Here is a 27,647-nt window from a genome sequence, read left to right on the forward strand (position 1 = left end):
GTATTCTGTTGGTGCAAATGTTAGTTTTTCAGATTGCATTTTTTTCCTAGAACAGGTAGAGAGTAGTTCAGTTCATGGCATGTGAAGATCTGCCTTGATGTAGCATTTACTGCTTCAGGTTCTGCAAAGTGTAGCATTTAGTTCCTAGTTCCTTTGTAATAGCACAGTTTTTAAGAATAATGAGCTCAGTGTTGCTTTAGGAAACACACTGTTATGCGAGAGCCATGGAAAACATGATCTGAAAAGGGACTTGAGTAAATAGTAAGAGGGAAAGGGCCCAAGTTCTACCTGCCTCACAGCAGGCATTGCAGTTTTTGGAGCACATCCAATCTTAAGAGCCACCCACTTGTCCAAGATCAGATTGATACAAAGACAGAGCCTTATTCTTTGGTCTCTCTTGGTGAGGACTGTCAACAAGGAACTTACATGCCATGAAACAGAACCATTCACTCCAATGGAAAATATGCAGATTTAGAAACTAAATTCTTTTTACTCTCTTTTTGAAAAATTGAAGTAAGATTAGTATTCTGTTTTCATTTTTAACTGAAAGTCAATATTAATATACAATTTATGAGTTGGGTAGTTAAATTATAATTTAAATGAAAATATTTAGGAATTTTAATGGTAGATCTGAAAAGAAATTATATGCTCATTTCCTGGGGGATCACATCAAGGGTAGTATTATGTAGTGAACTGGTATGACTTTCTCGAATACAGGAACTCTCCCATGAGGGATCCCCTTTCTGGAGGAGACCTGAGGTTGGCTAACCTCTCTTTTGAGGAAAAGGCACACCTAAGCCATCAGAAGCAAAATTAAAATCTGTTCAAATTTCAAAGAAGAACATGGCACAGTTCTTCAGGATGCAGGACTGTCCCCGTTATGTGACATTTAACATCCTTGGCCACTAGGCACCAGGTGCCAAGATCTGTTCTCCCCAGCACTTTCGGCATTCTCATTTCTTTCCCTTGTCCTGGTAAGCATGCACAGGTCCCCGCTAACAAAAAGACCGAAATAAAACAAAAGTCCCCTTCATTTTCCTCTCCATTGCCCTGAAAGTGATACCCAGTAACTTTCTAATTTCCAAAGACCGTGGCGCCTTCTGAGTCCTCATTCTCCTTGACCTCGCTGCAGTCCCTCGTGAGCTCTAAGCAATTATGTATTATTATCAAATTATTATTTAAGCTCTTGAATTGTTGCTGAACTGTTCATGTGGTTGGACTTGTCTCTCTATAAATGTTTTGAGGGCAGGATCTTATACTTCTCTGTGCCCTTAGTAATATTCAGGACAATGTATTTGGTGTTTATTTTGTTAGCTGAATATTTATTTCTAACTCATTGCACTGTTTTAATATTTATCCTGTAGGAAAGTTCTTTTCTGTTTTAATCTTGAATCCCAAATGCTGAATTTCACGTCTTTATTGTATAGGTGATAGAAATTTGTAGTTATTATTCTTAGCATATGTAGGTCACATTTGTTCGGATCACTGGAGCCCAGGGGTATATCTGGATCTCAGTCACAGTAACAATATAGTTTTTGACTTGGCTTTCACCAGTGAAAACATTTGAATACCAGTTCTCACAGTGTTCCTCCTTTCTGAGACACAGGTCAAGATCCCTCTTCCCAGAAGAGTCTTTTCTGACAACTTCAGCCACAAAGTTCTCTCATTTTCCTAAACTCTTAAAGCATTTACTGTTTAACATGATTTTCTCCACTCCTTACCTCCTGGTTACTGCTCCACTGCCCTCATTAGGCTGCTCCTTCCAACATGGCTGTGGCCAAGCAGGCCAGCAACCTCTCAAATAATGGCTTCAGTGGGTCCTTCTCAGTTCTTATCTTGCTTTGCATCATTTACCCACAGGGTTTGCTGCCTTGTTCATTTCTCTTGGCTTTTGTCACATTCTAAATTTCTAGCATAGCAATAGTTAGATAGTTGGGAGTGTGGGATCTGGAACGAGACTGCTTGGGTTTGAATCCTGGTTCTACCACTTAGTAGTTGTGTGCCTTTGGGCAACCTGCTTAACCTCTCTATGCCTCACTTTTCCCATCTGTAAAATGGGGACAGTAGCAGGAGGTACTCTATAGGGTTGTGAGGATTAGATGAACATTGTCTAGCACAATAAATAGTGCTCAGTAAATGTCAGCCCTGATTATTTCTCTATTTCTCAATGCCTTTTGTGAGCCCCTCTTCCTCTACCTTTCTCTTGGAGTTCTCCAAGGTTCTGTTCTAAGCCCTTTTTGAATTTGTGTGTATCCACTTCCTTGATCCATCCCATTTACTCCCAATGACTTTAACTACTGTTCTATATTATCAAACTCTTTCTCTCCAGCCCAGACCTCTTTCTTGAACTCCAGATCCCTGCTTTTGACCTGTTTTGGACACCAGTCCTCACATCTCAAACTCATTATGGCCAGTACTCATTTTTTTCCTCCGAGTCATTCATCTGCTTTTCCTTTCACTTTCCCCATCTTGGTCAATGGCATTGTCTATCTCATTTCCCAAACCAGGAACCAAGGAATCACCCTAGATTCCTCCTGATCCTTATGCCCTACATCTAGTTAAGCATCAAGGCCTTTCCATTTTGTTCTTTAATCTCTTAAATTTGCCCACCCTACTACATTGCTTTGAATCAGGCTCTCAATGTCTTTCACCTGAACAATAGCAGTGTTCTCTTACCTGGTTTCCCTGACTTTGGTCTCTCTCTCTCTTTCCAATCCATCTACCACCTGTGTCACAGTGATCTCTTTAAAACACAATTTGGATCACACCCCTCTCTTGCTTAAAGCCACTCACTGGCTTGAAGTTCATGTTACTTAGGATGACATAACATTTGGGGCTCAGAAAAAGTTTTCATCCTTCTCTCCCACCGCTACCCTACACATACTTTCAGTAGCCCTGGAGGTGCTACTGAATAACCTCTTCTTTTATGCTTCCATGTAGTTGTACCTATTTCTTCTGCTTGAAATGTCCTCCCATTTCATGGTCTACCTGGTGAACATCTATTATCTGTCTCAGTGATTTTCAGCAAGGCTCGCTGTTGGCATTTGGGGTGGGACAGTTCTTTGTGCAGGGCTGATCCAGTATTATAGGACACTCAGTACCCATGGTTCCTGTTGCTGAATGCCAGTAGCAGCTCCCTTCCCTCTTCTGCTCTTCTCCTACCCCACCAACCCAGTCAGGTAGGAAACCAGACATGCTCTGCCCTCATTTCCAAATGCCTTTCTGGGTAGGAATGCCCCTAGTTAAAAGCCGTAGTATGTATTCTTTAAGACTTAGCTTAAACCTCATTTCCTTGGGGAACCATGCCCGATACCTCACCTGCTGACTGATTTGAGTATTTCTGCTTCCCTGTGTTCACAGAATCCCACACATATTTTACCATTTACAATTACCATTGTTTTCCTTTTTCTCACTGGGCTGGCATTTCCTCTAGGACAGAATTCATCCTTGCATCCTCAGTGGCTAGGATATGATAGATACTCAATAAATATTTGTAGCGTAAGTGAATGTTTATGTTATCCTTGGTATTTAGTTGTCTGTCCTCTAGCTTATTTGCCTATTTCATATCGGTATGCCCTTTTCAAATAGACTGATAGACACTTGGAGACATTTATACTTTTTTTTAACTGAGTGCTAAGCATATAGGAAGTTCTGAGTAAATATGCCAAACTAAATGAAACATTTAGAGGCTAGCTATATTTCTAAGGTTAAACCTCATTTCTTTTCATTGTTAAGGTCATATTTCTAAACATTGAAGCATCATTCTAGAATTTCTCCAGGTTTTACACATTTGTCCACTAGTTTTATAGTCTAGAATTGGGTGCCCTAGTCTAGCTCTTCTGGTTTAAGAATGTCTTAATTTTTATGGGTGGTGGGCAGAGAGTACCTTTTTGTTCCTACAACGACTGTATAAAGCCTAGCTGGGAACAGGGGGGTGGAGGAGGGTGGCTCATAGCCACAGTTTGCTGCCTGAAATACAGATGGAAGCCATGGGGGAGGTGGTGACTGCCACCGCCGGTTAGATGTGTTAACTCCTCTGTAGAAATGCTTCTTCGTATCAGGAGAATTTTCCATGTACCTATTCCCCCAGCTACTCTCTCTGCCTCTACTTTCTTCTCTCTCCGGTCTGTTCAGCAGTCTTTGGGTCAGCCTCATGGCAGGGCAACCTTAGGTAGGTTATTGCCTCACTTCAAACACTTCTTTGGCCTCGCATTGCCTCTAGAAGGGATTTTCAAACAGAAGTATGTGATTTTTTTAATCTTGGATCTCACAACCTTAAATTCTCCACAACCTTAAATTGTGGAGCCCACGACTCCACAAAAGAGAACCAGTTTCTTGACTTAGCAGTTACTTTGTTTTTGCCCATAAATAGTATTTCCTACTTTGTTCACTCATGTTTCTTCTCTAACACAGTTCTGAATTTCTTTTGACATTTTAAAGTTTCAAATTTATTCCTAAGGATAAAGTCTTGCTGCCACACAAGATAATCAAAACATGTCATAAGCTGAGAAAGAAATTCTAAAACTATTTTAAGCAATGGCAATATTATTGGAAAATGTGGGCCGGGGGTGGGGGGATGGCCACCACCAGAGAGAAAATTGATTAGCATACATAAGTTTTAGCATGACTTTTCAAATTGACAATTTTATTGAGATAATTGTACAGTCACATTCAGATGTAAGAAACAGTATAGAGAAACTTTATATTCTCTACCCAGTGGTAACATTTTGTAAAACTGTTATAATAAGCTCAATTAATATTGACAGTGATACAATGTACCCATCTTATTCAGGTTTTCCAGTTTTACTTATATTCACTAGTACGTGTGATCTTAAATTTCTGTACCATTTTTGTCACGTGTGTAGGTTCATGCGTTCACCGCTACAGTCAAGATACTGAACAGTTCTGAAACCACTAGGATCCCTCATGTCGCCCTTTTATAGTCACGACTGCCTTCCCTCCTCACCTCTCCCAATACTGTTTCTCACCCCTGACAACCACTAATCTGTTGTCCATTAATTTTTCTCATTTAAAAAATATTATTATGTAAGTGGGATTATAGTCTGTAACCTTTTGGGACTGGCTCTCATCACTCAGCATAATTTCCTGAAGATTGATCCATGTTGAATAAATAGTTTGCTCCTTTTAATTGCTGAGTAGTATATCTTGCTGAGTTATGTATGTACATATGTAAGTGTGCACAAAGACGGCAGAGTTTAACCATTCACCTCCTGAAGACATCTGGGCTGATTCTAGTTTTTGGCTGTTATAAGTAAGGCTATGAACAATCGTGTCCAGGTTTTTGTGTGAACATAAACTTTTATTTCTCGGGGGGGAAAATACCCATTAGTGGAATTGCTGGTGGCAGTGTGTGTTTAGTTTTTAAGAGACTGCCCAGCTGTTCTCCAGAGTGACTATATTATTTTGCATTTTCACCAGCAATGTATAAGTGATTCAGTTTCTCCACATCCTTTCCAAGATTTGGTGATGCCACTATTTTTATCATCAATGATAGGGGCACTATTTTATATATTTTATATTTTATATATTTTAATATCCCTCCCATGACAACCTGCATAGTGTTGTGCACACAGTGACAGTGAGTTGACTTTGACATGATGGAGGAACTTTAGAGATCTGTTGCTGATGAGGACATTGATGCCCTGATAGGATGTAACTTGCCCAAGATACTTGAGTGATTGAGCTTTGCACTGACTATGAAGGATACACTAAACGGATTAATAGCATAAGTGAGATGGTATGCGTATGTTCAATTGACTTATAGAAAGCTTTTAAGGGCTTAATCACTTTGTGTGCAAATACATCCTGTGAAATACCAGCAAGTGTGACTGGTTTGGCAGAACATTGTGTTAGCAGCTAGCTCCCGCTCCTCTTTGTACTTTGCAAATGTCCTCTAATTTAGGCTGTACTATTTCAGACTGACTGGCTCCCCTTCTTCCTCCCCACCCCCAGTAGTTTGAATTAATGAGATCCCATTGAATGGTTATTGTGTTGCTTGCTTTCTAATCTTCAGACATCTCCCCACACTGAGTTCACCAAATAATTCTACTCTTTCACTTAAAGCTGCTTAGACCTGCATAACTCAGGTAGATAACTACAGTCTGAAGCAGGTCTGTAGACACCGTTGTGTATTAAACAGTAGGTTTATTTCTAAAATGCTTTCTTCTTGCCCATCCATTGTGCTGCCATTGAAGGTTTTTACTTAGACTTGGCCTTACCTCCCATTTAACTGTTCTTTCCTCCTCCTGTTAGTATAACAGTTGTGAAATACAATTAAAATTCTACACTCCTAGGTTCACAAAGGAGCTGTGAATCAACATTTCCCTCTAAGTGCAGAAGGTTTCAAACTGAGGTAGCAATTGAATTACCCCAATAGTAATTGCTCTCTGCCCTTTGAATTTTCAAACTGTAGGGGGAATGTTTGGTTCTATAAAGTCAAATAAAATTCTTTGGAGCTTGACAGTATTATACTGATGTGGTACAGTGCTCTTCAGAATTCCTGATGCCTGAGGATTCCTTGGGGCTGCCAGGATGAGGCTGAGCTGGATAGGCCTCTTTTAGACCATCTTCACCCCAATTACTCCTGAATCATTTTGATCAGTCTAATATGTAGAGGTTCTAAATGATTAAATAAAGATTCAAATGTTTTAAAAAATCCTTTGCGTATGTTTACTGTACAATGATAATAAAAATAGTTACAGCTAGCATTTATTGAGTGCTTATGATAGGCCGTTAAGTGTTTTCTCTTTTCTTCTCTGTCAAATCTCTTAATCTTCCCAACAATCTTAGGGGGTAGGTACTGTTACTAGTTCTACTTGACACATTGGAAACTGGCCCAGGGAGGTAAATAACAGACCCAAAGTCACACAGTTAGAACAGGGTATAACTGGTGTTCAAACGCAGCCTGTTCTTGAGTCTGTACTCCTAGCTGTGAGGCTTTTGCAGCCTTTTAGCCCAGCAAATTGCTGTCTTTCAGACCATAGTAATGTTACAGAAGGACTCTGCTGAGGCCAAGGAGGGCATGGGCTCTGGGCTCAGACAGGTTGGATCCACGTGCCTCGGCCATGTCTAGCCTCTTGGCCTCATCCTCAACCAAGTGGCACAACTTTGCTGAGCTTTTCTTTGCTCTTGTGAAGTGGAGACAGGGGTGCTGGAGGCCCTCCTCTCTGAAGAGAGCAAATATCAGGAAAGCCCTTTAAAGTGAAGCTTCTTAAAGTGGGGACCACAATTCAGAGGTAACAGGGGTGGAGAAAAAATTTGCCTGGGGTTCTAGTTTTTGAAAATGAAATTAAACTTATGAACATATTTTTAAAATTTAAAGTTTATTCCTTTGGCTGAAAGGCAGCAGAGCATCACGGCTAGAATTACAGGCTCTGGAGTGGCTGCTCGAATACCAGCCTAGCCTTGTTCAGTGGGATTTAATGCATGCTGAGTTTTTAACTCTGCTAACTCTTAGAATGAACATAAGGTGAATCACGTGTGTGTGAGAGATTAATTAGAGGAGGTTGTGACTTTTCTTCGGACATGACTGATAGCACAGTAGGACATCCATGTCATCACGTTTGATTTTCAGAGCATTATTATGGGGGTCATTTTTATTAGAAATACCGAAGAACGTCTCCCATTTTCTCCTAGGGTGGGGAGAAGGTGCTGTTATTCCTTTAATGTTGAAGTTACTATCTTTAAGCCTTTATCTCATTATGATTATTTCTTCTTACTTGTTAATGGATCTCTGTCACATTCTCATTGATAGTTTTGTATATGACTTGAAGCTCTCCAGTACTCAAATTCTTTTCTCAATTTTATTTAACCTTATTTCATGCTTAAAAAAGATTTCCAGTTTTATTTTGAGTTGATTTGTATTTAGCTATAATATCTGGTAACCGTACCAAGCCCTGAACAAACAACTACAAAAAAATTTTTTTTGATGTTCAAGGTAAAATGGCTAGAGAGTACATGCCACCATTGGGTGGGGTGAAGAATGAACAACGGAGGTTTTTGCTTGTAATTCTGTAAGTGGTCAGTTCATTTAAGTATTTTTGTTTAGGTAACTTGCTCCTCAGTTAACCTTGTAACTGGAGGGACTTGTAAATGAACATTTAGATAACTAGGACTTCCACATTTTTCTCAATGCTACCATGAGGATTCTCTGAGATGACGTTTGTGAAATACTCAACGCAGTGCCTGACACACCATTAGCCTTCAAAATGGAGTTATTTATAATACGGACAAATATTTGAGCATTATCTGTTAATAAGTTGTATGAGAGGCATACACGCCAATGACTTTTAGCGCGTTGAAAGACAAAATTAGTCATGGGTTTTATATTGAATCAGTCTTAGAATATTTCATTTAGATGCAAAAACATGAGAAACCCAGAACTTCAAAGAACTGATTTTTTTCTGTATTAGTTAAATGTTATGTTTTAAATTTAAAATATTCTTTTCACCTGTTGAAAATAGTCTAATATTTTTATTTAGTGTTAACTAGCAACCAGAGATATTGGAATAGTATGTATGCTTCATAAAATATCTAAAATATTGAATCTTTTATGTCTTGATGATCTTTTCATAAGATTTTTTTTCCCCTTTTGGGAGCAAACTTAGAAACTCTGTACTAAGACCCCAAATTATTCCATGGAGTCTGCCAGCAAGACTAGAAATGTATTGGCTCTTTACTTTCCCAATAAACATTTTCAAAAATACAGTACAATAAAAAAGGACTTGAGTCTCAATTTTTGAAATTGCAGGTGGAGAACTCAAGCTTTAGGAAGTGGAGTGTAGCGCATGCTACTTCACTTATATAGTGAAAAGCTACAGCATGTGAAGAACTTAGGCAACTGTGACTTGCTTAGCAAACACAAATTTTTTATCATTAAACTTGATGTAAAAGGAGGCATGGCCATATTTAGCCATGCAGCTCAGCAAGTGAGCACAGAACTTACTGCTCTTCGCTATAAAAGAGGAATTAATTACAGGAAAGTGAGAATATAGTTTTTAATATCTATTTTGGTTTGAAGTTTTATTTGAGGATATAATATATTGGCAGCAAACTATGTTCTCTACAATTTAAGTAGGAAATCCTGATATGGGTTTTAGAAGTGTTGGAACAGAGGTTGAGAACTGGGAGGACTTTAGTTTTTAGTTTATGTTTTCAAGGAGTGAAAAGTAGTTTCTCTGAAAAAAAATAACTGCTGCTCAGAATGGCTCTTAAATTTCTTTACTGGAAAGTGGTAAAAGGTAGAGTAGGCAGGAATAATAAAATATGAGTTGTTAAATATCAGGTGAAATACAAACAGTATGTTGTTTAGCCCTTGATGTTTTGCCTTTTGCCTGAGATGATTATAATTCAAATTTGAGGCAGGCATTTGATGGCGTGGGTGGAGAACCTGGATTCTTCACAAAGCTGTGTGAGGTTGGATTCTGCACTCCAGTTCAGGTCATGTGGGCCTTTTCACTGTATAAATACAGAACTCCAGAGGCTCTGGTGATCACCCCACACTCCACTGGTCGTGCCTTTGTCTGCTGAGCCTGGAGGAAAACTATTGGGAAAAGTAGCCTAATAAGTAGGGGAAAAGGCTTACTTTATACAGCAGAGCTTCAAAATGTTGACGTGTATATACCCTTAAGTATAATATGTTAACATGTATCCCTTAATGTATTTATTAATAAAACATATTACTGTAACAGTGTATATTCTAAAACATATCTGAAGCCTACAAAGCTATAAGGATTAAACATTATAGTAAGATTTTTTTTTTTTATTAATAGCTCTTTTTGCACTCACTAAAAACATTGATATGTGAGAGTCTAGTGAGAAAACAATTGTAAAAAACATGCCAGTGAGAGTAATATGATGAAAATGTGTCATTCCTTTGAAAACCTTTGCTTAATAATTTTAATGCTGTGTTCAGTTCAGCTTCAATGTCTGGTTCCAAGTACTGTTTACTTTGAAATTGATTTTGAAGTGTCATAGCTGAAAAAGATACCATATTATGATAAATAGATTCTAATTGAAGAAGTGAGTGCTGGCTGTACTTGTACATAAAGGGATTTATATTTTAACCCCATCCAACAATTGTACAAGAGTTTAAATGTGGCTAATAAATTCCCATCTTCCATGATGTCAATCATTCCTTCTGCAAATTAATCAGAAGTTGTTGCATTTAAAGAATATAAAACCCATGAAACATTTGGAAAGGTTAAAAAAAATAGATTAGAAAGCTTTTTCCAAAAATTTAAAGCATGCATGTATGAGGGCTTTTGTAGGTGGCAAACTTTAAATAATTTTTGCAACGAAATCACAAAATGGAAAGGTGCAAATACTTTTTCAAAATGTTTTTACAGTGGTATACACTGTCTGTAACCTGAGTTTCTTTTGAGATGCATTTTCTTTTTCACTTATTAAAATATCACCCCTTTCTTGAAGGCATAGGGTATTTATTTGAAAGCTATATTTATTTATTTATTTATTTATTTATGGCTGTGTTGGGTCTTCGTTTCTGTGCGGTCTTCTTTCTCTAGTTGTGGCAAGCGGGGGCCACTCTTCATCGCGGTGCACTGGCCTCTCACTGTCACGACCTCTCTTGTTGCGGAGCACAGGCTCCAGACGCGCAGGCTCAGTAATTGTGGCTTATGGGCCTAGTCGCTCCGCGGCATGTGGGATCTTCTCAGACCAGGGCTCGAACCCGTGTCCTCTGCATTGGCAGGCAGATTCTCAACCACTGTGCCACCAGGGAAGCCCTGAAAACTATTTTTAAAAGATCTGCTATAAACAGCCAGTTTTCATCTCAGAAATCCCAGCAAATATGGAACACTTCTATTTTTGTTAGAAAATTAGGTAGTACATGTTTGGCAACTTTTTAAAGTACTTTGCTGTGATATAACCAACACACCTTAATGTGGTAAAGATTTTTATGGTCATTTCCCGTCTTGTTACAGCAATTGTAAAGATTTGACCATGTTTGAAGGTCTTATTTCTATAAAGTTAACCACACTGACATCCTGTGGAACTGTGTGCTTTTGGCTTCAAGTTCTTCTTTGCAGTATCTCACCCATGAATGACACAGTGAATGAATTTTGCGTATGTGCTTTTTAAACTTCTTATCTGAGAAGCTACCCTATCAGTGGTTGTACTCGAACAGTTTTCCTGTAGATCATTACTTATTAAAGAAGTAATTCACTCTTCAGAATGTCTTCATATTCTCACCAAAAGTGGTTTTTTTTTTTAGTGTATTTTATCAGACAAAAATCTAATACCATCTGTACTTTCTTCTAAGTGTATGGCAAGCCTCCCACATAGCTTAATATGTCCTAACATGCTTCTTAAAATACTAAGTTTTGAAAGTTTTGCTCATAAAGGAAAGCATTTTCGTTTTTTTTTTTTTTTACTTTGTGGATTTCAGCCTTTTTTCTTAGCACTGCATTTGCTATAGAATACATTCATTTCTTTTGCTATTAGGTAGAAATCTTAAAAGGATCTTCTAATTTTATTATCAAGTTTACCGAAATTTTGTAAAGGATTGGAATTATGTATGGCATGACTGTGAACATAGTTGAAAAAAATGGCTACTGTCTTGAGACACAGTGTACATTTAGTGTGAGGGTCATGGTACATGTGCTGGTGTATATACGTTCATATTTTTTTTTTTTTAAATTGGTTTGTTTACTTATAGTTGAGTTTTTTTTTTTAAGTATTTGTTTATTTATTTATTTATGGCTGTGTTGGGTCTTCGTTTCTGTGCGAGGGCTTTCTCCAGTTGTGGCAAGCGGGGCCACTCCTCATCGCGGTGCGTGGGCCTCTCACTATCACGGCCTCTCTTGTTGCGGAGCACAGGCTCCAGACGCGCAGGCTCAGTAGTTGTGGCTCACGGGCCTAGTTGCTCCGCGGCATGTGGGATCTTCCCAGACCAGGGCTCAAACCCATGTCCCCTGCATTAGCAGGCAGATTCTCAACCACTGCGCCACCAGGGAAGCCCCACGTTCATATTTTAAATGCCTTCTTGATAATTTTGACTCTTGAGGGGCTCTACTCAGTGCTCTTGGATTGGTCATAATTTTTATTTCATAGTGTAGCTGATGAACAGTTGATACTGGGATTGGGAGTCTCAGTTTTGTCATTCTTGTGGTTAGTATTATCTTTAATTTGAACTTTCTTTCTTGGACTCCTTAAGCCACTCATCCAGTTTGTGAGGTTAGTTTCATTACAAATTGATGATGATAACCCATAAGCCCATTTACGTGGGTCTACATGAACTGCCACAGGGCACAAAGTGTTGAAAATGTGGGCCGAGGAGGGCTCTGCTGTCAACCCCTTGGACTCATGTGACCTTCGGTCTTCTCTCAGGATGACTCATGGAATGTGACTTGTGACCTAGGAGGGTGCCAGTGTCCTCATGTATATGAACTATTAGTAAAACTTGAGCTAAATGATTTTTCAAAAAGTAAATTAAAATAGAATTCTTTATGTTTTTCCTCCAGGTCAAGTGTGACCTCTGGGGGTTACTGTACTCAGAGTCACGATTCAGGTTGCTATTTGTCTGCCTTCTTAAGAGACATCCCCAAAGTCCTGCAGCTGGCTGTGGCCTGGGGACCAGAGCCAGGCTTGGCCTGGTGAGCAGAACCCTGTCCCAGAGGACGCAGGTGGGTGGGCGGAGAGGGGAAAGGTGATGGGGGCCGTGAGTCTCCTTGTCTGCCCTACTCAGAGTTCTCATGCAGCCCACTCTTCACTTTCTTCCAATCTTTAGGTCTCTGTCATTCAGCTGTGAGCTCTTTGAGGGCTGGACCATTTACTGGTCATCTTTGTGTAATGCTGAGCCCATTGAAGGTGTTCAATAAACCTTTTGTCTAAGTTGCTAGCTGGTTTCCGGGTACAGATGGGATGTGTGCACCTAGTGGAGAGGTTGGTTAGCGTGACAGCGGGCTGCATCCCTCTAGACTGAACTCTCTGGCCCTCACCAAGAGGTCTTAGAACTGTCTTGTCTCTGTAGGCTCCTGCCTCGTCCAGCTAAGAGTGAATTTTGACCTCAGAGTAGCCTATATCTAAGTGATTAACTAAGGCAAAACTTGCAACATGCTTATGTTGGCCTTTCTTGGCTTCCTGAAATATAATTTCTATTTGGGAGCAGTCTGTGGGATAATGTTTGGGGTGATAGGTTTTCCTTATGTGTGGATCTTCATGTGAAAGAAGAAAGGGAGGAGGATATTTTATATGGAGAGCATCTTATTCCTTTGTTCTTAATTTTGTCTCTGTGGTTGTCCTATCTAGTGGGTTACTCCTCCCTCTACGATGTTAACTAAAGGGCAGGGCGCAGCTCTGCTGGTTGGTCACACGGGGCTCCTACAATAACTCTCACTTCTATTATTTTCATTGCAGATGCGGAAGCCATGGAGCTGAACTGCAGTGAAGTACCTCTTTATGTAAGTGCCTGAGCATTGGGCTGCAGGTCTAAGTGGCCCTTTCTTGAACTTGAAACCCCTTGTGACTGAAGTGGGAAGAAATGTTCTGTTGGCTATTGAGTTGGGGCTTTTAAAAAAACAACACACAACATTACTGTCTAGTTCAAGCCTTTGCATGGAGCCTTTTAAAACTGGTTGGCTCCTGGTTCCAAAGTCTGGGTTTTAATTATATTTTCCTGAGTAACTTTTAACTGTATAACTTCTGGAAGGCAACTCTGCTCACCACTATAACCACCAATGCTTAACTGTATAACTTTTGGACTCAGAAATACTGATTTCATCTATGTGAATGATTTTTGAACACATTATTTTATGATATCCTGATAATAGCCAAGAATGTTTTCTGTGTGTATCTTTTTTGGGGAGAAGGTTCAGTGACAATTGTGTCAGGTAAAATTCTGAAGTAGGAATTCAAAGGGAAAAGTGCTGGGACATACATAGAGTAGGTGGGGGATTGGGTGACAGAGCTGCCCGGTGGGATTCCTAGTCAGATGTACCTTCTGGGCTGAGAGAGGATTCCAATCTTGAGAACAGTTACTGAGTGTAACAGAAGTGAGCCAATTGTCTCCCCACATAGAAAATGGCAGATGATTTTCTCTTCCTTCCTTATTTTAGGCAAAACCTCTTTCCTTGGAACCTATGTTTGGTGGCAGGTGGGCATGGATGTGTGTATGGGAATTAGGGTTTCAAGTGGCCTTTGAATCATCATCAACTCAAGAAATACACCAAGAGTACTAGATCTAGAATAAGGACATGACCTCAATTCAGATGTATCCTGAATAGAACAGAATATCAAGGACTTGGAACAAATTTAGTCAGAATCTTAAATCAATTAAAATATATTCATTCGTTTCCCCTTAACATACTTCACTACCCAGGTGGCCCTCCCTCTCTCCCTTCCACCTCTTCCCTTGCTGTCACCTCCCTCCCCCTTACACATACCCCACTCTGTTCTCTGGAGAAAGACAAAATGATAAAATAAATGGATTTCAGAATAATAAAAAAGTTGCCTTCTTGGTTACTTAGGGGTCTGGAGTATTCTCTCTCGATTGTGATTTGCAGGTTATAAAATGTATTATAGATAGTTAGACTTGGCCCAGCCATAATTAACGATTAAAAAAAAAAAGACTGGTCCAAGGCTAAATTTAGAGTACTCCCAAGTCTTTTTTTTTTTGTGTACCTTTCTCCTCCTTAGCTTTGTTCATTCTACTCTGCTCTCCTACGTCAAACCAAACAGATCTACAAGTCTAATGAGGATACAAAACCTCGTAGTTTTTCTTTTTTTTTTAATTGAAGTATAGTTGACTTATAATGTTGGGTTGGTTTCTGGTGTACAGCAAAGTGATTCAGTTATACATATGTATATATTTTTTTCTTTTTCATAGTCTTTTCCACTATGGTTTATTACAGGATATTGAATATAGTTCCCTGAGCTATACAGTAGGACCTTGTTGTTTATCTATTTTATATATAGTAGTTTGTATCTTCTAATCCCAAACTCCTAATTTATCCCTTCCCCACCCCCTTTCCCCTTTCATAACCATAAGTTTGTTTTCTGTCTGTGAGTCGGTTTCTGTTTCGTAAATAAGTTCATTTGTGTCATATTTTAGATTCCATATATAGGTGATATCATGTGGTATTTGTCTTTCTGTTTCTGACTTACTTCACTTGGTATGATAATCTCTAGGTCCATTCATGTTGCTTCAAATGGTATTATTTCATTCTTTTTTATGGCTGAGTAGTGTTCCATTGTATATACATATGACATCTTCTTCATCCATTCATCTGTCAGTGAACATTTAGGTTGCTTCCATGTCCTGGCTATCGTAAATAGTGCTGCTGTGAACATTGGGGTGCATGTATCTTTTCAAATTATAGTTTTCTCCAGATATATGCCCAGGAGTGGGATTCCTGGATCATATGGCAACTCTATTTTTATTTTTTTAAGGAACCTCCGTACTGTTTTCCCTAGTGGCTGCACCAGTTTACATCCTCACCGACAGTGTAGGAGGGTTCCCTTTTCTCCACACCCTCTTCAGCGTTTGTTGTTTATAGACTTTTTAATGATGGCCATTCTGACCAGTGTGAGGTGATACCTCATTGCAGTTTTGATTTGCATGTCTCTAATCATTAGTGATGTTGAGCATCTTTTCATGTGCCTACTGGCCATCTGTATGTCATCTTTGGAGAAATGTCTATTTACGTCTTCTGCCCATTTTTTGATTGGGTTGTGTGTTTTTTTGTTATTGAGTTGTATGAGCTGTTGGGATATTTTGGAAATTAAGGCCTTGTCAGTCACATCATTTGCAAATATTTTCTCCCAGTCCATAGGTTGTCTTTTCATTTTATTTATGGTTTTCTTTGCTGTGCAAAAGCTTATAAGTTTGATTAGATCTCATTTGTTTATTTTTGGTTTTATTTCTGTTGCCTTGAGACTGACCTAAGAAAACACTGGTACGATTTATGTCAGAGAATGTTTTGCTTATATTGTCTTCTAGGAGTTTTACGGTGTCATGTCTTATATTTAAGTCTTTTTTTTTTTTATTGACTAGATACCCCATTTTATTGACCAGTCTCTCTTTATTTTTATTTTTATTTTTTTAAATTAATTAATTAATTTATTTTTGGCTGTGTTGGGTCTTCGTTTCTGTGTGAGGGCTTTCTCTAGTTGCGGCGAGCAGGGGCCACTCTTCATCGCGGTGCGCGGGCCTCTCACTATCGCAGCCTCTCTTGTTGCGGAGCACAGGCTCCAGACACGCAGGCTCAGTAGTTGTGGCACACGGGCTTAGTTGCTCCGTGGCATGTGGGATCTTCCCAGACCAGGGCTTGAACCCATGTCCCCTGCATTGGCAGGCAGATTCTCAACCACTGCGCCACCAGGGAAGCCCTATTTAAGTCTTTAAGCCATTTTGAATTTATTTTTGTGTAGAGTGTGAGGGAGTGTTCTAACTTCATTGATTTACATGCAGGTGTCCAGTTTTCCCAACACCACTAGCTGAAGAGACTCTCTTTTTCCTACTGTATATTCTTGCCTCCTTTGTTGAAGATTAATTGACCATAGGTGTGTGGGTTTATTTCTGGGCTCTCTATTCTGTTCCACTGCTCCATATGTCTTTTATTGTGCCAGTACCACACTGTTTTGATTACTGTAGCTTCGTAGTATTGTCTGAAGTCTGGGAGGGTTATGCCTGCAGCTTTCAAAACGTTGTAGTTGATCAACATCCTGGTACAGCTATTTTAACTCAGACCTACCAGATTATGACCAGGCTAAGGAAGAGTCAATACACATTGCTTAACGAGAGAAGAGACTTAAATAGACCAAAGGAGAGCAAAAATTTTTTCTCTAATTATCAAATAATATATACTAATTAGAATAAAATGAAAAATACAGAAAGTGTTAAGAAAATAAGTCGCTCATAATCTCATCCTCTATAGATAATTTAAAACATTATTTCACCAGTTTTAAGGTACAGTTTTCTCATTTTACATCTCTGAAATTGAGATGCTGTTACTTCACTGTGTATCCTGGCAGATGTCGTGATGGAGCTGTCATTACCTATGCATGTGTGACCTTGGTCACAATGGTTCATGTTATTGTCATTTCAGATTACTTATGTGCCTTGCTGGAACTATATGAATTAATTGCTTTCAAAATGATTTCACCGTGATTTGGCATTAAAAAGGCAAAGTTACTGTGTATATAGAAAGACATGGAAAGAGCAACATGATAATGTAGTAAAGTCTCTATAAATAAATTTAGATGAGCTCTTTTAATAAGCATAAAATCTCACATTATATCATACTTTGCAGTTTTTTCTCTTAGTGGAATATAAAATGCATATCATAACTGGTATCTCAGATGAAATACATTATATATTTAACATAATTGACTCATTATATATACATATATGTGTTGTAATCTGCTTTTTTCACTTGATGTTTTATGTCAATATTTTTATGAATTGACCTAAGCCAATGTGACCATTTGACCTCATGTAGGAAGAGGTCAGTGGGGAAGTATTATAATGAAAACAAGTCTTAAATTTCATCAAATAAGTAACACATAAACAAAGCAGACACAAACTAGACTCTGACTTGTTTTTATATCTTGCGGCAGACCCCCTCTGTGACCTTCTGTCTTCAGAGGTTTCATAAATATTCACTTCTAGTTTCTCCTAGTTTACTGCAATCTGGTTTATAAACCCTTAACATTTTATTCATATTTATTGTATTTCATGTATACTTATCTAAAAATATATGCAAAAATCAAAACCATCTTTAATCCTGTTATTCAAATGATCACTGTTGACATTTTTGGTGTATTTTCTTCCAGAGTTTTATCTATATTTGCGTAGAATTTTATTGAAGGTTCTCATGGCATTTATTTACATGATGTGTTTTCTCATTTGACTGATACATTGGATCTCTTAATTTTGATGCTTTCATGTACTTTTAGCAATTCTATCTAGCTGTCATGACTAGTTCTTTTGGAAAAACAAGATAACTCTGGTAAGTGTGATTAAGAGAGAACCCAAACAAAACTAGAAATTATGAAGATTCCATAACATATTGAGATGATATCTTAATTATAAAATAATACTAAGCATAATTGTATGCTTATGCACTGGCAAAATCTTTTAAGGAAGGTTTTTTTAAAAAAAAAATTAATTAATTAATTAATTAATTAATTTTTGGCTGCATTGAGTCTTCGGTGCTGCACACTGGCTTTCTCTAGTTGCGGTGAGCGGGGGCTACTCTTTGTTGTGGTGTGAGGGCTTCTCATTGCGGTGGCTTCTCCTGTTGTGGAGCACAGGCTCTAGGCATGTGGGCTTCAGTAGTTGTGGCGCGCAGGCTCAGTAGTTGTGGCGCACGGGCTTAGTTGCTCCACGGCATGTGGGATCTTCCTGGACCAGGGCTTGAACCCATGTCCCCTGCACTGGCAGGTGGATTCTGAACCACTGTGCCACCAGGAAAGTCCCAAGACAGGCTTTAAAAATATAAATTACAAGGTTTATCTCAAGAAGAATTAAATCACATAGTGGGGCAATAATCATGGAGAAAAAAAATTGATAGTAATTATTCCCCAACTTCTACCTATCCTTCACAAAAGGATACTTCATTCAAGTGGGTCCTGTGATATTTTTGTTCCTTTGATTATAACCTGTTTTGATTAATCTCTTATAACATTTTTTAGTTAAAATGTTTTTCTGTCTTTACTTTTGGGTCACTATAGAGAATCCTTCCTACAGATGATAGATTCTTTATACCTTTAGAAAAATCTATGGATGTGTCCATCGACAGATGAATGGATAAAGAAGATGTGGCACATATATACAATGGAATATTACTCAGCCATAAAAAGAAACAAAATTGAGTTATTTGTAGTGAGGTGGATGGACCTAGAGTCTGTCATACAGAGTGAAGTAAGTCAGAAAGAGAAAAACAGATACCGTATGCTAACACATATATATGGAACCTAAAAAAAAAAAAAAAGGTTCTGAAGAACCTAGGGGCAGGACAGGAATAAAGACGCATACATAGAGAATGGACTTGAGGACACGGGGAGTGGGAAGGGTAAGCTGGGATGAAGTGAGAGAGTGGCATGGACATATATACACTACCAAATGTAAAATAGATAGCTAGTGGGAAGCAGCCGCAAAGCACAGAGAGATCAGCTCAGTGCTTTGTGACCACCTAGAGGGGTGGGATAGCGAGGGTGGGAGGGAGACGCAAGAGGGAGGAGATATGGGGATATATGTATATGTATAGCTGATTCACTTTGTTATAAAACAGAAACTAACACACCATTGTAAAGCAATTATACTCCAAAAAAGATGTAAAAAAAAAAAATCTATCGATGTAAGTCTTTGTTTCTCCCCCTCATACCTTTTGTTTGGATCCATGAAAACTTCCAACTTCTTTTTTAAAGTTTTATTCTTTTGTCTTTCACTATTGTTTTCCCCTTCTAGAATAGCTGATATTATAGGGTTAGACTGTTCTAGCCATTTTTTTTTTCTTTTTAGTCTGAATTCTGGTAGTATGTTTTCTTTTCTATGTAAGTTTTCTGTACTGTTATTTCCTGCTTGCCAGAACAGTTTTAGACCATTACTTTGTTTTTAGTTTCTGGGTAGTATTTTCAAATCTTGGCCTGTTTCTTCTTATGCCCACATAGTTTTACTGTGAGCACAAAGCAAGAACTTAATTTTTTTTCCCTCTATCTCCCAGGAATCTGTTTCAGAGGGAGGGAGGCAGTCTCTGATTCTGTGTGCTTTAAATTTTTTTGACTTTTTTGGGGCAAACTTTTTTCTCCTTTTTTTGGGGGGGGGGTGGGCAAACATTTCTGTTTGCTTATCTTTAGGAAGGAGACAATCTTAGTATTGGGAATGCAGAAATATTCCCGAGCTCAGCCGCAGACTTATGCTAATTTTTAAAATGAGCCATGGAGGTCCACTGAGTTGGTATTGCAGGAAAAGAGAAACACTGTACTATAATAAGATTAGAGAAGAAGCAGGAGTTGGCAAGACTGGTAGCGAAGAGTTTGTAATATTGATTTGCAAACCTTAGGGATATAAGCATTACAAATCCAATTTCCAGCCTCTGAGCAGCTTCCTGCATCTGTACTTTAAGGGGCACTAAAGGAAGCAGCTCTGGAAGGCCAGGCTGTTTGTTCCCAGTAGAAAAGGTAGCAGAGGCATGCCATCTGGTTTGAAGTCTAGGCTTAATTTTCAGATAGAATGGTAACATGGTTTTAGGAGGAGATGTTTTAAGCTAGCAAAGAGTTGTAGTGAAGAAGCTAATGAGAAATGTGAAAGCCTGGAAAAATGTAAATTAGAATTATTATAACTGATCTAAGATACTTGTATTCTAGCTTAACACTCTTTAATGGACACCACTTGGGAACTTAAATCCTATATTTGAAGTCATAAAGTTATTTTTTTATTTTAGGTTGTTTTTAGTCTTATTTTATTTTCTAGTCTGTATATAAAGAGAGGAAATGATGCAAGTATAGCTTGAAAAGAGATTTTGCTTACTGAGTATCTGATTGAATTTTGAAAGAGAAAGCGATTGTAAGCCAAATTGTATGTTTTTGCTGAATTTTTTTTTTAATTGAAGTATAGTTGATTTACAATATTGTGTTAGTTTCAGGTGTGCAGCATAGTGATTCAGTGTTTTTTTTGTTTCTTTTACAGATTATATTCCATTGGAGGTTATTTTTGATTACTTTTTAAATTGAGTTTTCTCTAAGTTTTTGTGGATTAAGGAAGGTTATAAAACACATGTTGTACTTATGTACTTCATCCAAGAACTTCCTTTTCCACATTAATTATATTTTTATTTTTATATAAAGTGTACTTAGCATTCATCTTTCCAAAAATATCAGTTCAGTGCTGTGAACAAAACAGAAGAGCTTTTCCTTGAGAAATTGTTGTTTCCAAAGATTCTTTTTTCCTCAATAAAATAGCTTTATTTTAAATGATTATTTAAATCATACTTGCTCATTATAAAAAAAAAAAATAAGAAATTACCAAGAAGAAAGTACCAAGGAGAAAGATCACTTTAAATTCCACCTTTGGGAGAATTTTCATTAGTGTTTTGATGACAATCCTTTCAGGAATTTGTTTTTGCATATCTATACACACACCCACACCCACACCCCCCCACCATCCATAAAAGGAATCATAGAGAAAAGCTGTTTATGTTATCTTGCATAGATCCCCATTATTCTCTCCCCCCATCTTATATCTCTACTTCTGTCCCACAGGTAACTCTTGCTGAAACCTATTGCAGTCACTCTCGGCAGCATTAGCATCCTTGGGAAACTTGTTGCAAATAGAAATTCTCACACCTCACCCTAGACCTACTGAATCAGACACTCTGGGCATGGGGCCCAGATATCTGTGTTTTAACAAAACCTTCAGGTGATTCTGATGTGTGCTAATGTTTGAGAATCATTGACTTAGTGTATATATTTCTACATTTTTCTGTGCTCATACAACCCTACACCTACATATATATAGATACAAGCTTTAATAAAACCATTTAAATAATCTGGATCAGGGAATTCCCTGGTGGTCCAGTGGTTAGGACTCTGCACTTCTAATGCAGGGACCATGGGTTCAATCCCTGGTCGGGGAACTAAGATCCTGCAAGCTGCATGGTGCAGCCAAAAAAAAAAAAAAAATCTGGATCATATTATATAAACTTCTGTATCTTTGCCAACTCAGCAATACTTTGTGGAAATTCCTGCAAGTCGTCAGGTGTAGCTCTAATTCATTCTATTTAATAAATGGGTGTGGATCAAGACACTTCTCTGTGGATGGGTGTTCACTAGACATCCTTGTCCATATGTCCTTATTTATCAATACTTTCATCTTTACGGGATAGATTCCCAGGAGTGGAATTGCTGGATGCAGGATATACATACTTCAAATTTTAATGATTTCTTTGCAAATGAAGTATAAGAGTTCACATTTTATTCAGCAACTTTCAGATATATTTAATATCTAGTTCTTTAGCCCTAACAACTGTGATAATTATGAATTGGGAGTTATAAACTCACTTTTACTGTGCAAAGGTAGCATGTTAAATTTTGTGTTAAATTTTATAAAAGTTCAAAAAATTCCCTTGTTTTAATCTTTTTTTTTTTTTGCCATGGTGCTTCATTTCTGCTGTTTCTTGGATTCTGGCTAATATGAGCATCTAATCCATGGAGACTTCTACAACATCTGCAAAGGGTGTGTCTGTGGAACTTTGCGTGTGGGCTCTTGCTCTCTTCTACCCTTTAGATGTGTTAATCGTAGCAGTTGACTGAGAAGAGTAATCATTTCTTTCTCCTGAGGCTGCAGATTGTATAACGGGTTGGACGATGGAGTTTTAGCTTCAGTAGCTTATTGCCAGCTGGATCTAAATGGCTTCCCTTTTCCCTTAGCATTTTGTGTTTGTTATTCTTTTATTCTGAGTCACAGTATCCTGCTGAGTTTGGTCCCAAGTATATTGGTTGCTGTTGGGCTTATTGTAAGTAATTGAAGGGGTAATCTGATGTTTGCTGATCATTTCACGTAGTTGAGCTAAACCTCCTTCTTTCAACCACTTCTATTTCTGGGGCTTGGTACACTCTCCTAGGCCCCAGCCTTCTGGAGGGGGGACCCTAGAACAGGACCGAGCGAGGCAGTTTCCTATTGAGGCTGCAAGTGACTTGGTTGCTTTGTTCTGCACTCACCTGGCGGACACCTCCTTCCCGCAGATTCCTTCTGGCTTCTGGTTCCTGTTGAAGGAAATCCTGTCCTCCAGATGCTGCCCCCTTCTCTGCTTGTGGCTCTGTGTCCCCTCATGGGCCGCCTGTGATCAGCCTGTCTTGACCATCAACTTGGAATCTTAGTATGTGAAGGCACCTTAGAGGCCTTCGCCTGGCCACCCGCACTTTGCAGATGAGGAAATTCAGGTTCCGAGAGGGAGAGTCACTTATTCGACTAGTTAACTCAGCTGGTTTGACACTCAGGATTTGTAAATGATGTATTGGAAGCCATAACATTTTTTTGCTCAGAAAGTTTGTTAGTGGCAGATCCATTATAAGCCTGGGATTTTCCCACCTTCACCGGCTAATCAAAATGACCTTCTCCATTGCATTGCTTCTGCCACTTCATTTCCCCATTGGCCAGGTACCCATTTTGTCCTTTGCCACCCTGCAGTCTTCCTTTGAGATTTACAACGTGAAGAATGGTGCTACTTCTTGGACCTTCAGTTAAAATATCTCCCTTTTCGTACACTTTTTTGTCCTGCTGGAGGATGCTGCTTGTAACTAAGTCTAGGCAACCCTGACCCTCTAAAGCTCATTTGCTCACAAAAGCTGGGCCTGGTAACTGATGGTCATTTGTGCCATCAAGCTCTCAAGCTCAACTTAATATAAATTTCACTAGTTCGGGCGTCAGGGCACAGGCGAGGGTATCTTTTAGCACATGTCAATACAGCTAATTCTGGCTTTGAGAATGGAATCAGGAGGGGCTTTTGCCTGAGATGAACTTCTGGATCACACGTTTACTTTGTGCAAATTTGTTTTTAGGAAATTATACTAACGTTACCTGTGTTTTGACTTAAACATGGCAGCATGAGCATCTCAACTAATTTCTACCTGTTGGGTGGCGTCCTCCATCATTGTCTGAGCTGGGTTAGCTGAAGTCAGCTCTCCTTGGTGGTTCTTACTTTCTACCAGCTTAGCTTGACCTTTTCCTGGCTGGTCTTTCTCTGCCTGGTCCTGCTTTTACCTTTTTGCCTTTTCTCTTGTTTTCCTTAAGGAGGGGGCAAACCAATTCCAAAGCAGCATGTTGTTCTAGCCACAGAGCAGGAGAACCGTGGTAGCTACCCTGCCTGGCCAGCAGCCACAAGATGTCAGTTCTTGTGAAATCTTGAGCTCCGTAGCTGCTACAAGAGATTGCTTGATGGTTCTGGCAGGTAGGGAGGGGAAAAACCACTCCTTAGACTCTAGCAAAACCTTTGACTTAGAGACGTTACATAAATCCTCCCTTAGCTTCGTCCCTGTCCAGATTCTTAAAGAAACACTACTCTTTCCTCTCAGCACAGTGACACTTTATGATGCCCTCTTCTGTTGTCACCGTGAGATGACAGACTTCTGTGAAAAGGCCTGAAGGTAAAATGTACAACTGCCGGAAACTGCAGGAAGAATTAGCCCCAGCACTCAGCGTATTTGAAGGAATGTCTTTGCTGGTGTGGGCGGGGGGCTGTGGGTACCTAAGTACCAAGTGTTCTTGAAGTCTGATTGTCTCACTTCCCATATTTCAGTGGCAGCCCTCACAATTTTGGGTAATGTGCAGTCTTGTATTTCTTTAGCATAGAACTCACAGGAATTAACATTTTTGTTCTATTTGATTTTTTTAAAAGATGTATTACCATCTTAAGCAAGAATTTTAGGCATGACGGGTGTGGGTCAGATTTTTCTTTGGGAGAACTCTCAGTAGAAGAAATAAGATGTGAAGCAGTAAAAATGTTTTATTTTCACATTCTGGAAAGGCAGCTCTTCTAGAAGGTGTGATATATAGCGATTCTACATTATCAACAATTCCTCCCCCTCACCCCTGAGGGCGTGTGCTCTTTGGTTTGAATACTGTTGTCCCAAACTCCTGCCTCTTTTTCCTCTCCATAACTTGATGTAGTTTGGCTTTAACCTTGTTTGTTTGTTTGTTTTAATGAAACTAGACTCACGAAGGGCACTAATTTTGCTCTTGCTTAATCTAAGGTTTTTTCTTAAGTCCCCATGTAGTGCAGTGCACTCTTCGAGTCACTAAGGATGAAGTGAAGAGGGAAACAGAAAAGGTCCTAGGACCTCACTCTGCCAGAGTCCACTTCAGAGTTGGAGAGACAGACAATGAGTAGGTAAACAAATAAAGACATAAGAATTTCAGCTAGTAGTGTGCGTTAGGACAATACAGCAGTATGATATGGTAGAGAATGGTGTGTGTGTGAGAGATTTGATAGTTTAGGAACCAGAATCCCCTGAGAGCCTTCTAGTTGAAGGATCGGAAAGCACAAAGGCCCCGAAGTAGGAATGAACCTCATGTATCTGAGGGACAGCAAAAGGCCAATGTGGCCAGCGCATCCTGAGTGAAGGAGAGGAGACAGGTCAGAGAGGTGGGTGAGGTCATTCACGGAGAGCTTTGTGGCCAAGGTGATGAAATGAGAAGTCGGTGTGGGAGTCTCGGTGGGGAAGTTGCCTGATCTGATTTATACTTGAAAAATGTATTCTCAGTGTCCTCAAACTCTGCTGGTCCTCTTTCAAGTTGTGCTCTTTCTTTGTCTATTGCACTTTCTTCTCATCTGCTTACGTGGGCGTTCCCCGGGCCCACTCCTTTCTCCTCTCTTTCTAGGCAGCTTCTCTCTCCTTGTTTCTTCAACCACAGCTCCTCCGCGAAGACTCCCACACGCGGGCTGCTGCGTCTTCTGTTTCCAGCTGGCCCGTTTGCTCTTTCCACTCAGTTATCCAGCCTTGGCTTCAAATCCAGACTGTTATATTTAAAAAAACTTTTTCAAGTTCTCCTCTAAACCAACCCCCTTTCTAACTTCCTGATTTCTGTTACCATACCCCCATTCTCCCAGGCACCGTGGCTTGAAATCGGAGTTTTCCTTATTCCTCTGTTACTGTCTTCTGCACTTGATCAGTCATCAAGACGTGTTGATGGTCACGACTGTCTCTTTTCTCTCCTCTGCTGTGATTCTAATTCATCTTCGGATTGCTGCCTTTAGCCTCTTCAGAGATGCCTGTTTCTCAACTTTGAACACTTTCCTCTCCCCCTCAGATATGGGTTATCACCTTGCATTTGTCTTTTGCTTTGTAGCCATATCCTCTCTCTGTTCTAATGAGACAAGTCCCCTCTCTATCTTGGTGGGATTTCTTCATTCTCTTATTTGCAGAACGTTGCCCAAGCTGCTCCAGTTCCATAACCAGGAATAGCCTTAGGTAGGGATGGGATACAGTGTTGTATGTAGGTTACAACACTAGAAAGCTGTACATTAGGTATCTTTTTGGCAATATTCTAAGGCTTGGTTTCACTTTATGGGTTAAGCTACCGTTTTGGAAGCTGTTCCTTTTCTTTGTTTTCTTTTCTCATCTTTTATTTTTTTGAATTTCTGAATTTTATTTAATTTATTTTTTATACCACAGGTTCTTATTACTTATCTGTTTTATACATATTAGTGTATACATGTCAATCCCAATCTCCCAATTCATCCCACCATCTCCACCCACCACCCCGCCGCTTTCCCCCCTTGGTGTCCATACGTTTGTTCTCTACATCTTTGTCTCATTTCTGCCCTGCAAACAGGTTCATCTGTACCATTTTTCTAGGTTCCACATATATGTGTTAATATACGATATTTGTTTTTCTCTTTCTGACTTATTTCACTCTGTATGACAGTCTCTAGATCCATCCATGACTCTACAAATGACCCAGTTTCGTTCCTTTTTATGGCTGAGTAATATTCCATTGTATGTATGTACCACATCTTCTTGATCCATTTGTCTGTCGATGGGCATTTAGTTGCTTCCATGACCTGGCTATTGTAAATAGTGCTGCAGTGAACATTGGGGTGCATGTGTCTTTTTGAATTATGGTTTTCTCTGGGTATATGCCCAGTAGTGGGATTGCTGGGTCATATGTTAATTCTATTTTTAGTTTTTTTAAGGAACCTCCATACTGTTCTCCATAGTGGCTGTATCAATTTACATTCCCACCAACAGTGCAAGAGGGTTCCCTTTTCTCCACACTCTCTCCAGCATTTGTTGTTTGTAGATTTTCTGATGATGCCCATTCTAACTGGTGTGAGGTGATACCTCATTGTAGTTTTGATTTGCATTTCTCTAATAATTAGTGATGTTGAGCAGCTTTTCATGTGCTTCTTGGCCATCTGTATGTCTTCTTTGGAGAAATGTCTCTTTAGGTCTTCTGCCCATTTTTGGATTGGGTTGTTTGTTTTTTTAATATTGAGCTGCATGAGCTGTTTATATATTTTGGAGATTAATCCTTTGTCCATTGATTCATTTGCAAATATTTTCTCCCATTCTGAGGGTTGTCTTTTCGTCTTGTTTGTAGTTTCCTTTGCTTTGCAAAAGCTTTTAAGTTTCATTAGGTCCCATTTGTTTATTTTTGTTTTTATTTCCATTACTCTAGGGGGTGGATCAAAAAAGATCTTGCTGTGATTTATGTCAAAGAGTGTTCTTCCTATGTTTTCCTCTAAGAGTTTTATAGTATTCGGTCTTACATTTAGGTCTGTAATCCATTTTGAGTTTATTTTTGTGTATGGTGTTAGGGAGTGTTCTAATTTCATTCTTTTACATGTAGCTGTCCAGTTTTCCCAGCACCACTTATTGAAGAGACTGTCTTTTCTCCATTGTATATCCTTGCTTCCTTTGTCATAGATTAGTTGACCATAGGTGCGTGGGTTTACCTCTGGGCTTTCTATCTTGTTCCATTGATCTGTATTTCTGTTTTTGTGCCAGCACCATAGTGTCTTGATTACTGTAGCTTTGTAATATAGTCTGAAGTCAGGGAGTCTGATTCCTCCAGCTCTGTTTTTTTCCCTCAAGACTGCATTGGCTATTCGGGATCTTTTGTGTCTCCATACAAATTTTAAGATTTTTTGTTCTAGTTCTGTAAAAAA

General features: G+C 39.0%; 1 protein-coding gene and 1 non-coding gene across 8 annotated transcripts in view; both read left to right on the plus strand.

Annotated features, from left to right (window-relative positions):
• The window catches only part of ARHGEF28 (Rho guanine nucleotide exchange factor 28), a 307,464-nt gene that overhangs the window by 37,655 nt on the left and 242,162 nt on the right, over nucleotides 1-27,647 (plus strand). For 6 of the 7 annotated variants that reach the window (XM_057540604.1, XM_057540598.1, XM_057540597.1 and 3 more), the window contains 2 exons: nucleotides 12,501-12,632; nucleotides 13,396-13,439. In XM_057540604.1, the coding sequence (XP_057396587.1) occupies nucleotides 13,407-13,439 (33 nt within the window). In that variant the 5' untranslated portion in view covers nucleotides 12,501-12,632; nucleotides 13,396-13,406. The remainder of the gene's footprint in view (nucleotides 1-12,500; nucleotides 12,633-13,395; nucleotides 13,440-27,647) is intronic. The other variant, XM_057540599.1, reaches the window with a different exon arrangement.
• Nucleotides 21,542-21,614, plus strand: TRNAR-UCU (transfer RNA arginine (anticodon UCU)). The gene has a single exon. It is a non-coding gene; the product is annotated as a tRNA-Arg (tRNA).

The sequence above is a fragment of the Balaenoptera acutorostrata genome, chromosome 2, assembly GCF_949987535.1.
Source record: "Balaenoptera acutorostrata chromosome 2, mBalAcu1.1, whole genome shotgun sequence".
Lineage (NCBI taxonomy): Eukaryota > Metazoa > Chordata > Mammalia > Artiodactyla > Balaenopteridae > Balaenoptera > Balaenoptera acutorostrata.